This window comes from Doryrhamphus excisus, chromosome 10 (genome assembly GCF_030265055.1).
Source record: "Doryrhamphus excisus isolate RoL2022-K1 chromosome 10, RoL_Dexc_1.0, whole genome shotgun sequence".
Lineage (NCBI taxonomy): Eukaryota > Metazoa > Chordata > Actinopteri > Syngnathiformes > Syngnathidae > Doryrhamphus > Doryrhamphus excisus.
In genome coordinates this window covers 15,115,762-15,128,404 of record NC_080475.1, presented here as the reverse complement: position 1 = coordinate 15,128,404, position 12,643 = coordinate 15,115,762, and the positions used below count along the sequence as shown (strand labels likewise).

The following is a 12,643-nucleotide window of genomic DNA, read 5'->3' as shown; positions in this document are numbered from 1 at the left end:
TCGTATTATATCTTTTCTCGGGCCAACACAAAATTACATCTTGAATAACCGTGTAAATATGATTGAGTAGACATATTGGTCAACAACGTGAAGAACTTTCTGCCCCCAGTCCATTCATTTTGTACTGGTGTAATTCGCTCGTTCTCCATTAGAGGTCACTATTGGTACAAATGCCTTCGCTTCTTCTTTTGTGATTGTATTTGCGTGACAGCGCCATCTAGCAGCCTGCGAGAGTAAGCAGCAGGCAATTTAGTTCAAGCGCCATTTTGAGAGCACAACAAGCATTTTCATAAGAGCGCACCTTTCTCTGCATTTTGTGTAATCCATGGCAAAAACGTAATCTGTAAGTATTGAAACACGTGGGTTGACCTTTTATTGATGTAACTTTATGGTCAATTGGTCAAATGGTCATTATGGAGAGCTAGTTAGTTTGGGCCTATATACTGAGTCATGTAGTTGTAATACATGTTTTTTTTTTAGCTTGGATGCTAACATTCATTCTGTACATGACTTCATATATATATTCACATTTGTTGATATATTTTTATTCTTAGACCAGACCAACATGGAAAAGGAAAACAGATCCTCAATATGCCAAAAGAAGATTTACAATTGGACACCAATTATCCATATAAACAACAGAAGCATGTGCAAACTTTAACAATGTCAGACAGCATTGTGAATCAATTTAATGAACCCTTCAAAATAATCGGAAACTTGGATTAATGTTGACAAAGGCATGGACTTTGAGTTGGAAGATTATGAAATGATCTGCATCAATCATAACACAAGTAGAGGATGTTATTCATGGTTAGGAAGCACTTTAGGCAACTGACCAATCACAGCGGAGTGGGCGTGCCCAGAGGGGGCGTGGGTGGAATAAAGGAATAGGTGTAGTTATTTTCAGGGGACAGCATATTTACACTTTTGTGGCATACTTAATATGAAAATAGGCATAATTAAGTTATTAATTACCCAATAAATTGTTGTGACTAATTTAAAAAATATTTTACAAAATAATTATTTGCTTGATTGAATTATTTCACTGTTATCTCATGGCATTTATTAAAATAAGTAAATGCAATATACATTCAACTGATACTTGACTCTTGTATACTCAAAATAATAATTAACCATGACTTCAGCCATAAAGATAAAGTATCATAAAATGATAATATAATGTTTTCCCCCACTAATTTGCATTTCATCTGATAATAGAATTGGCAAGCGAGGAATTGGACCTTTCTGCAGCTCTCTGTTGCCATCTGGAGACGATAATGTGCCACTACTGAAAGACTGACTGTGGCCTGTATATAATTATGCAAATTTATAATCTATGTGTTTTATTCCTATACAAACACCTAAAAAGTGCAAAACCAATATATTGATATATGATTAAAGGTGTTTTCAATAATTTCTATCCCTTTAAGAATGTCTTCTCGTTCTCCTGTTCTTTACACAATTTCAGTGCCCCCGCTCCCTCAAACCAAGTTCCAGTCTTCTAAAACACGCCGATTTACGTTTTTATTGGCCAGAGTATACACCCACCCTCGCGTGTCATTGGCTATCTATCACGCCAGTCATTCATCCATTCCATCCCCGCTGCTAGCTACTTCCGCTTCTGTGTCAAACCCCAAAGCTACACTGCTAGTTCCTTTTCTGGACTTTGTCAAAGCGTTTACGCTGCTCACGACGACGAGGTAAGAGGTGTTTCCCTGGCGTTCTTATTATTTGCTAATATTTGCCAAATGTTTGTAATGGTTGAGCGTTTTAAATGTCAGTTTTTTCCTCTTTAGGTGTCAAGGTGTGCTAGTTAGCCCTACCACTTACCCATATTGCTAAAGCTAGCTGTCAATAGACTACTCGATGATGTCCTATTGGAGCGGCGCACTGTATGTACATATGGCCAAGAAACAAATACTTTAAAGTTCTTCAAATCTCCTTTTAATACTTTGGTTATTAACTTTGATTACACAGGGTGATATATGGATGTTGTTGTTGACGCGCAGGTCTCACTCATCACTCTACACTGTGTGTGAGCTCCTATTAAGAAGATTGAAGATTATATTTTACTTTTTCTTTATTCATTCCAAAAAGAGAATGGACTATTTTAGTTTAGTGGTTTTATATAAAATCTACAAAAAGTTTGAATAACTTTGCACACATATTTGGCTTTAATTTGTTCTAAAAATATTCAGATATATAGTATATCCATATTCAACCAAAATATATAGGGATATGTGTCCATATCGCTCAGTCATAACCCTGGGTCTGACAGTACATCTGTTATGATGCAAAGAAGTATCCTTCTTTGCTTTAGTCTCTGCTTTCGACTCCAGTTTTAGATTAGATTAGAATAGATTAGATATACCTTTATTCGTCCCTCAGTGGGGAAATGTACATTGCACAGCAGCAAAGAGGACAGAACCATAGTAAATAATAAACAATCTAAAAATAGACAATATAAACAACCTAAAAAGTATTAACAATTTACCCAGGATTATGTACAAATACAGTTTACAAGATAATATGAAATATATGACCAGTTCAGTGTCATCTTCTCTATTTATTGTTGATATGTGTGGTTAAAATTATGCGAACAGGAAAGACATTTTGCAAATGCATGTGCTAAAAGCTACATTTCAACAGATTTGAGAAGAATCTTGCAGCAGTGGGCAAACGACTGAGTGTGTAGCAGAAGTCAATCATTGTGAAGATTTCATTAAAAAAATATATGAAATATGCCATAAGAGAGACTGAAGAGCACCGGGTTAAAATCTCATGAGTTGGTTTCTTTACACTTGACATGTACACTGATGAAAACGTGTAATAGTTGCAGTATCCTGCAAATTCTATGGTCTCATTAACAAATGGGGAAAATAACCACATTCAACCGGTTTAATCTGGTTCTCTGTGAAGAACAATTGTCATCAACAGGCAACAAATTTTTTTTTGCTTTTTGCACATTTGCATTGTGTAGGCACCAGGGAATGAAGGAGTGTTTGGGCTCCAGTCTAGGCAACCCTCTAAGAAACAGGGAAACAATACTGTATATTGTATGAAAGAGCCGTGCTACACAATACTGTATAGTAAGGCAGTTTTCGTCATGTTTTTGGTTGGCTCAGCCTTATTCTTAACTATTGAGTTGGGCCAAATGAGGAAACAGGCCTACACAATAATTGTTTTTGTAAATAATAATAAGATGAAATATTATTTTCACACTTGAAAATGCTCAGCTCAGTACATCATTATGTTATGCTTAATTTGAAACTGCATTGAAAAAAATACAGACTTCTATGAAGATGAAACCATAGCTTATTTACCTGTAAATCTGTGTTTTACTTTAGATTTTATGGGCTGTGTCGTGAAAATATAAGAGTATAAATATAATCTTATATAAATATAAGAGTGTTTCTGGTTTGCCTGGTAGGGAATCCAATACAATTATTTATCCCAGATAGTTCATTGAAATGCATTGCTTTTTCTTCAAATCATGGCATGAGCCATGGCGGTGAGCTATGTAGAGATAAACAGTGTGTCGGTGGGAACCGGTATGCTTAGGTGAGTCACCTTGGTTTTCGTTTTTGTTTGTGATTTGTCGTCACATAATTGAAAATAAATGAAAGTAAACAAGTTGTGCTTTTTTTTAAGCACAATAAGAGACATTTGATGTATAAATTAGGCATGGTCGTTATCATTGAGTAGATGATAACATGATTCTCAAGCGTTTGGTTGATGCTGTGGAATTGTTAATTAATGATGTCTTGAAGCATTTGAGGCAAAATGGAGTGAACTACTCGGCTGTTACCAACTGCTCATTCATAGTGGCATGATGTCACGAAAACAAAAACTGCTAAGTCGGCAAAAAACTTTTCAACTCTTACCTGTCACTTAGCATGAGCTCATGCACAGCAATAGCTGATATAGAATAGTTGGATTAGCTTAGTTTAGCTTAGCATGCTAATGCGGCTGTGTGTGTGTGTGCGCCACTCGGGCTGTATTAGTTGTGCTTTAGTGCTCAACACCTGCAAATTTTTAAATATATTTTTTTAATGGCAAAATGGCACACTGCTTTGTAAAAACTGGGGATCAACTGTACTTTGTAATTGTTCTGATGTAAGGCTGTGTTTCATTTTGTGTTCAGAGTATGCTTACGGCCAATAAAAAGCAAGAAAAAAAAATCACAGGCCACAAATTGCCCCAGGCTAGACTTTGGACATGCCGATTTGGAAAAAGATGTTTTTAATCGTTTTTCTCAAGCTGCTGCACTGAGGTCTTCCTTTGTTGCTTATTTTGTTGTTTGTGTGAAATGGATGTGAAGCTTTTCAGTCTGTGGAGGTGTGTCTTGTATCAACGCCTGTGTGTGTGTGTGTCAAGAAAGAACATGTAAGAATATGAAAGTATTTTTGTCACTGCTCAGAACTGACTGACTTTTCATCTTTGCAGCAATGTTAGTTTTATTAATAGTATGCATGCATGTTGGACACCAGAATATTTGGATGAATGCTGTAATGGTTAAATATGGTGACATATTGTCATTTAATCAGTGTTTAGTCAATGTCTTTTGTAAACTAGCTTTTCAATGAATGTGACTCACAATCAACGATTTTGAATTTAGTTACCTCCACAAAGGCTAGTGTTTCAAATCTTCTATTATTTACATTTAAATGTCTTTATTTATCTCTTCCACAGATTTCTAATGTGCTTCCACCAACAACAAAGAGAGACAAACTAAACTGTTACTGCACTGCATCAGTTTGCATCCGGCTTTGTCTGTTGGCAAAACAGCAGGCATTTGCTGGCGTGTAATCAAACCATCTCTCCTGAACATTCTGTGGAGACTTAAGCACAAGCTCTGTGCTGCTGCTGTGGTGACGATCCATAAGAACCTCGACTGACGGGTTCCATCCAGAGGAAGTCTCAAAGTGCTGCTGTCAAAATGTGCTAGAAGCGGAACGGTCATCAATCAATATTGGTCAGCTTTGACTCCAGAAGATGAGCAATGAAGATGTGTTCTACGACGCCGTCACAGGTTAGCACTCATAGTGTCAATATGAACACAATTTACAGTACTTAAACATATTCTTTCTCAAATTTGCAGCATAATGTTTTACAGTTTTTTAATATATTGGTTCGAGGCTGAAACCGTTATTACAAAACCATTATTAACCATACTGGCAATGTAATATTTTTACATTATTGAATAGTGAGAACCATAATGAAGTTAACCACTGAAATAAAATTAAGTAAATACCAGTAAAAACCCTTTCCTGTGTTACAATAAGTTAATTTTCCAGTTCAGTGCTTATCACAGTTATCCTCTTGACCATAACTGGAACCCTTCTATTGTGTGGTGGTGTCACAAAAATCACCTGTTAATCCTTTGACTGCCCAGTGAGTGATAATCTTACATGTGCTCTGCTTCACAGGCATAGATTCAGATGAGTCGTGCGAAGGGGTGTCAGAGTCCAGTTACAAAGATGCACTGGTGTTTGACAGCAGCAGTCGGAGGAACAACGGCTCAAAGCCACAGGAGAATGGAGTCAGGAAACACAGGTACTGCTGCATTCCGACACTACCTTCCAGATTCGGGCCGCGGATTAGGCCGCATCAATAATAACGCTACTAGAAACAATTTCCACCCCATGAAACCATCCCTATCAAGATGGCGTCAAAACTACTTCTTAATCCTTTCTTTTAGTTCATTTTACAGTTATTATTTGACATTTAATTAACATTCCTTAACTCTGTAATGATGTAATGTCTTAATTGAAAGTTGAAACACCTACTGGGAATGTGTAGAGTACCTCCCAACATATGCGTAAACAGGTTCCAAAATATTGTACGCCGCAGGTAACTTGAGCTTCCCTTTCAAAGTTGGTGGGGTTCATCAACTTAATGTAGAGCTGTGACGCCATATAAAGAGTAAGGCTGCCTTGTGACAGTTGTTTCAGTTTAAATTGGACCTATTATGCTCATTTTGTGGCCCATTGTATAGAGTTGTGGACTCCTGTAGAGCAGCTACACAAGAAAGCTTTCTAGATCTTCCAGAATCTGCACCTATTCCAGCTGTATTTCTTTGGATTCTATGCTTCCCTCAAACGGCCTGTTTTAATTTGACCTCCAGGCACGCCCGCTGTGCTGTGGTTGGTCACAGTGATCAGGAGGACTTCCGGATAGCTTGTTTTGTTGTCGTTGTTGAGTATCATAGCATAGTACCGGAGTATCATAGCATGTCAGTCAGTGGCATGGTACATTGTTCTCTTGGATCTCATGTAATGTACACATAATGTTCCTTTTTACTGATAGCAGACCAGTTGGACCACATGCGCTTCTTATCTCCATGAACATGATTGATCAGATAAATTTGTACACACAATTGAGTACAGAGATTGTGTCTCAATTCGCACACTTCCTTACACTTAGCCTTTGACTACCTAAGTGCTTTCACACAATACAGCAAAATGCAGTGTACTGTCACAGCTGTATGCTTTGCTTTTTCCCTAGGAGCACAGGGCTCAAACATTTTAATAGCTGCCTGTATTTTTTTTCCATGCATGCATGATCATTTCCTCTTTTTCCACTCCAGGACATCATTACCTGCCCCCATGTTTTCCAGAAGCACCGTTAGTGTCTGGAGTATACTTAAGAAATGCATCGGGATGGTAAGGAACGTCTGATTTCTTAGTGCAAATATATGTTGTATGTTAGATGCATAAAATGTAAGCCAGCAAATCTGAATGACCAAGTGGTGTTTGTGATGATGGCCTGCATCTGTGCATGATGTTGGTCATTCATCTTATGTGAATTATGAACACATATTTTTTTCCCTTCTCTGTGTATTATAACAAGGGAGAACCCGTTAATTTGAACTAGCTTACAATGCTGTCTTTGGGATACACCTATTTGACTATGAAACAAGCACCCTGTTGAGTCTTGGTAGAGAAATAGATAGCTAGGTATTCACTCTTCCCTCTGTGAATGACACTGAGACTAGTGATTAGTGATATGTCGTGTTAGTCTGGGAGATAAAAATAGATGTGAGTTTTGTGCAGGTCCCCTTTAAGGCTAAATCTATATCATGTTTGGTACTTATTTAGGAACTCTCCAAAATCACCATGCCTGTAGTCTTCAACGAGCCTCTCAGCTTCCTGCAGAGAATCACAGAATACATGGAACACACTTACCTCATCAACAGAGCTTGCTTGCTGTCTGACTCCGTAGAGCGCATGAAGGTAAGACAGTGACACTGCATAGAGCACACAAAATGAAGTGGGGAACAACTACACATTTCTCCTCTGTTCATTATATTCAGTGATAATGGCTGTTTGATAAGACAGTATTATCACTATAGAGTAATAGCTGGACACAGAAAAGGTGTGGTTGTATCTCCTCAGGCAGTGGCTGCGTTTGCTGTGTCATCTGTTGCGTCTCAGTGGGAGCGAACTGGAAAACCCTTCAATCCTTTACTTGGAGAGACTTACGAACTCATTAGGTACACACTCACTTAAGTCAATGTTGACCAGTATTACCAGTATGTTCATCTTTCATGCTCCTTCCTGCCTCTCCAGAGAGGATCAAGGTTTCCGGCTGATAGCAGAGCAAGTATCCCATCATCCCCCAGTGAGTGCCTTTCACGCTGAAAGCCTGGCTGGAGACTTCATCTTCCACGGCTCCATCTACCCTAAACTCAAATTCTGGGGAAAGAGTGTTGAAGCAGAGCCTAAAGGGACCATCACACTCGAGATACTTAAGTGAGTCCTGTTCAACACTCCTCCTTTATTTCTGTTATATTCTATCGTGCCTGTCTTTCTTTTTCTTTATGACGTAGGCACAATGAGGCCTACACTTGGAGCAACCCTCACTGCTGTGTCCACAACATCATCCTGGGCAAACTATGGATAGAGCAGTATGGGGCAGTGGAAATCGTCAACCATAGGTAAACTCCACACACCTTACAGCCTTGTAAGGCACCTGCCTAATTTAGTTTAAATAGTTATTACACAATTTCTGTAAATCATATAAACTTAATTTCCCTTTTCAAGGGAACTCTTGTATTATAACTTAATCTTCACCTTGGTCTCTTGGAAATCAGTTCCACGTTCCAGCATTCTTATTGTTTGCTTAGGGGTGCTTTTGCTCTCGTCCCCACAGCACTGGAGACAAGTGCGTGTTGAATTTCAAGCCCTGTGGCATGTTTGGCAAAGAGCTGCACAGAGTGGAGGGATACATCCAGGATAAGAGGTTAGCACAATTTTTATAATTGTGTTACTTTGTCACCCACATTAGGAATATTTCATCATGTGATACCATGCTAACAATGTTGTTTCAGGAATTCCTCTTCCTTTGTAATGACATTTTCTGCTTTCTTCATTATCCTCTCACGGTTTCTCTTTTTTTGTTCTCCAGTAAAAAGAAGCTTTGTGTCATCTATGGGAAGTGGACCGAGTGCATGTGGAGTGTTGACCCTCAGGCCTACGAGGCCCACAAGAAGTCTGAGAAGAAAGGAGAACACAAGAAACACAAACACGTAGGTTGATTTAGTTGATGTCATTTCCTGTTACCACAAATGTTGACCATGCAGTTTGTAAATATAATCTCAAGGAGGAGCCAGCAAGATCTGTCAATGATGATGCTGATGACATGCCAGAAGTCCAAGAGACTGTTTCGGTTGTACCAGGAAGTACTCTGCTATGGAGGATAGATTCTAGACCGGCTCATTCTGCTCAGGTATTTAAAAAAAAAAAAACTGTTAGTGGGCCAAAATAAGGGTTATGGTTACTTTATTATGAGTTTCCATACATCCATTTTCTATGCTGCCTTACCCATTAGGTTGCAGACATTTTAAATGTAAGCTATAGAAAATAATACTGAACTTTATGTAAAATGTGATATAATAATAAAGTGTTAACTGTTAACCTACTTTTGGCCCACCCTGTATATGTTTGTGAGTTAATACCAAGGCTCTCTATTCCACTTCTCCACCAACAGATGTACAACTTCACCAACTTTGCAATGGCTCTCAATGAATTGGAGCCCGGCATGGACACGATGTTGGCGCCCACGGATTGTCGCTTCAGACCTGACATCAGAGCCATGGAAAATGGCAAAATGGGTAAATTGTACCGCAGTGGGAGCATAGTGTCTTTGTGACTGGCAAGACAACCATCTTCACTCGTCTGTTATCATTCAGTATTTGGGTGTGTTGTGAGTTGTGTTTGATCCATCCATGGTAACATTGCCACTGTGTTGTGGTTTTGTTGTGGTTTTGCAGACGAAGCCAGTCACGAGAAGGAGAGACTGGAGGAGAAACAGCGAGCTTCCAGAAAGGAGAGAGCCAAGAATGAGGAAGATTGGTCTACAAGGTTAGTCGCATGCATGCACGCAATACCATAACCCCCGTTATCGATCACAGCCGCTGAGTTTAGGTTGCGAACACAGTGAGCCTCCTTTCAGAGAGTTCACCCCAGATTCTGCTCACTCGTTCATTGTCAGGACTAACAAGTTTATGTGGTCTTTAAACAAAACCATACTGTAAACCAATTATTTCAAATCTCCTGAAAATTGACGTATTTTAATAAAACGACTCCAAATTTACAGTAGAAGTTATCTCAAGCCACTTCACACATGTGCAGGTTTAGGGCAATAAAAAACAACTGAACTCCATATAAGGAAGCATCTTAGCAACACCGCCAAGGAAAAACTTTCTCTAAGGAATAAACCTCAAATAGAGCTCAACATGACACGTTTCAAACCTCTTGTGATCTTTGTCCTTAGGTGGTTCCAAATGGGGATCAACCCATGCACCGGCTCCCAGGGCTGGATCTACTCTGGTGGTTACTTTAATAGGAACTACAAAGACCTGCCTGATATCTACTGATAGAGCGCCTCCCTTCACCTTTTCCCTCTTCCACATCCCTAAAATTAAGAAACACCAGACATTGTAATCACCTAGATTGACTCACCAACAATTAAAGTCTTCATCATTTAACTTACAAAGAAGCCGCGTGTCTCCTAAAACGTGGTCTGCTTCATGTCTACTCGCTCTTTGCTTCCTTTACGGGTTTTATGCCTTACATGAGTGACTTTGGTCCTTGAAAAATGCGCCCGTTGCTTTAATTATTTCGACACTTGACGGCTTAATCACACTGTGTGACGTATTCTGGATTGAAAAACGGCTATAGGGAAGCCAGCCTGAAGCAATGTAAGAGAGTCATGAACGTCTTTGGGATGTGAGCGCTCCTCCCAGTGTAACTCAAAAGTCAATGAATTAATTCCAGGCTTCATCATAAAACCTTGTGCACGGCAAGGCAATGTTTTAGTTAACATTCCTACCTGTCTAACATGTCTAAAGAATATTGAAGTACTGTACAATAATACTAAAATAAAACATTATGATTTCAGTGATAGGCTATTTACGTGAGCATCTGCTTCAGTCATTTAATTTGTGTAACTAATCGCTATGACTGTATCACTAATTTTGTAGCTGAGCAGTAATACACTCTGGTATGTTGTGGTGAGCTCTATTTCCAGTTCTATGGTTATCGCTATATTTTTGGTACCTTATTTTGGTGGCATCATGAAAAAGCAAAACGCACTGGAGATGTTAATCACTTGAACATTTCGATTGATTGTAAACACATTTGTCCAGACAGCATTGGTTAAACAAATCTCTCACAAAAATATTTGCCACATACATAAATAAGTACATTTGACTGAATGTTTAGGATGCTACAGTGTCATAAAGTAATGAATGAGTGAGTAATAAATGATTCTACTAATATGTACAGACACTTAAAGCCATATTAAGCACAATGTGAACCCTTGACATTGACTGTCATTGTACAGTGTGTGTGCCTGTAATGTTAATAGTCTAGCTATACCAATAGGACGCTAAGAGCATCAATACGTCAACATACCACCAGTACACAGGTTATAGTCCATTCCTTATCGATGTTAGTGCAAATAATTGCTCTCATACCGACTGTACAGTAGTAGTAAAGAAAACGTGAACTGCCTTTCTTTTGTTAAAATTTTTATTTTGGCAACTTCATTTTGTTCTTCAAAGCACTTAACTACATGTGTCTTTCACCAGTTGCATCTGCCAACATTGCTCACTATACATCATGATTACCTAACCCCATGTTTTTGTAAGCTTAAAATACTCCTGTGAAGTAGACAAACACTATTCAAGCGCATTGTTCATATGCAAGTCTGTGCGGTTTGTACTGTTGATGCGAAACAGAGCAAAATTGGTACAACGCGAACACAGCCGTCAAAGTTATACATGATACTTTTGGTTTTTCTTTTTTCTTTCTTCTTTCTCGCTCTTGCTCTATCGTGACTGTTGATGTTCTATTTGTGTACAGAGTGTTACACAGAAAGTAATCACACGCAAAATTACATTTTGTGCAATTGATTTATTTTTGTAGTATTTAAACCTGTTTTTTTTTGTTGTTGTTTTGGTGAGAACATTGTACCAGATGTTTTATTTTTAGGTGGGGGATGGTATAAGCATACTGTGGTAGATTCATGGACAAGGGGATGTCTACTAATAAAATCCTTAATTTCACTTTTTGACATGTTTGTGTATCGATTTTTTTTATATATTTAGATATTTTTAGTTTCCACTGCATTTAGGATTATGGTAATGGTAATGGTTTAATTTCATTTGAACATGCATCAGATTCCAATTGAGTGCATCACATAATCAGTTCACAGTTCCACATGTCCAAAAGGAGTAGGAAGAAGCAAAGCTTATTAAATCCTACCCCTCCATCTGGTACTTTTACAATCAGTAACTGTTACATTTGTTCACTTCCTGCTTTCCTAATATAGTTTAAGTTTTTTTTTTTTTTATCACGTACCGAAGTACAATGTGATATGACCATCCAATGACATAATGGGTACCATAGTAAGTGTCAATATAGTGATATATATATAGCACATCATGACTGGTTCAAGACTCTTCATCCTTGTATTTAGCAAACATCAACTGCTTGTATTGTTTCTTGAATTGGCTCATCGTTGTGCATTGTTTGACTTCCTTACTCAATCCATTCCATAGTTTGATTCCACATACTGATTACAAACTAGAACTGTTTCAGATCATCAAACTAATGGATATAATATTATTCGATGACAACACAACTGAACACAAAATTCAGTTTTTCAATGAAACTTTTTATTAAGGGAGAGAACAAATCCAAACCTACGTGACCCTGTGTATAACATAACTGATTGATCACACCTGAGTCAAATTTCAGTGCCACACCTGTTCTCAATCAAGAAATACCTTAAATAGGACCTACATGACAAAGTGAAGTAGGTCATAAGTCTTTTGTGTTTTGAGGGAGATGTGCTCTTGTTGAATTATTGTGTTGTGTTGAACCATCCAAGTTTATTTTGCTGATAGAACCAAGAATTTAGAGAAATTCCAGGCCGTTTCTGGAAGGAAGGCTATTTGGATTTTGGTGGTACTGGATAGTCATTTGGGAAATGAATTAGCTCTGAAGCATGTAGTGTCACAATTTATTTAAATAACATTGGATTCATGTCACAGTTTGTGGTTGACGGTTCATTTAAATTCACTTTTTAGTCAAAAATCCAACCAATGTAGCTGTGAAATAAATACCATGCATAC

The 12,643-nt window shown here is 38.2% G+C and overlaps 1 protein-coding gene across 1 annotated transcript; it reads left to right on the top strand.

The window, feature by feature from the left end:
- The first annotated feature begins 1,590 nt into the window (after positions 1-1,590).
- LOC131136913 (oxysterol-binding protein-related protein 2-like) lies at positions 1,591-11,580 on the top strand. The gene is made up of 14 exons (XM_058084255.1): positions 1,591-1,700; positions 4,693-5,032; positions 5,430-5,556; positions 6,590-6,665; positions 7,101-7,235; positions 7,398-7,495; positions 7,572-7,754; positions 7,832-7,939; positions 8,155-8,244; positions 8,410-8,530; positions 8,605-8,730; positions 8,992-9,115; positions 9,275-9,365; positions 9,778-11,580. The coding sequence occupies exons 2-14, from the start codon at positions 4,996-4,998 to the stop codon at positions 9,878-9,880; spliced, it is 1,419 nt and encodes a 472-aa protein (XP_057940238.1). The 5' UTR covers positions 1,591-1,700; positions 4,693-4,995; the 3' UTR covers positions 9,881-11,580.
- Positions 11,581-12,643: the final 1,063 nt, after the last annotated feature.

What these genes read in the sequence shown, in the direction of transcription:
- LOC131136913 (XM_058084255.1), top strand. Translation starts at nt 4,996, where the DNA reads ATGAGCAATGAAGATGTGTTCTACGACGCCGTCACAG. An exon ending in GACCGGCTCATTCTGCTCAG is followed by an intron (nt 8,731 to 8,991) that starts GTATTTAAAAAA and finishes CTCCACCAACAG; the next exon opens with ATGTACAACTTCACCAACTT. An exon ending in CATGGAAAATGGCAAAATGG is followed by an intron (nt 9,116 to 9,274) that starts GTAAATTGTACC and finishes GTGGTTTTGCAG; the next exon opens with ACGAAGCCAGTCACGAGAAG.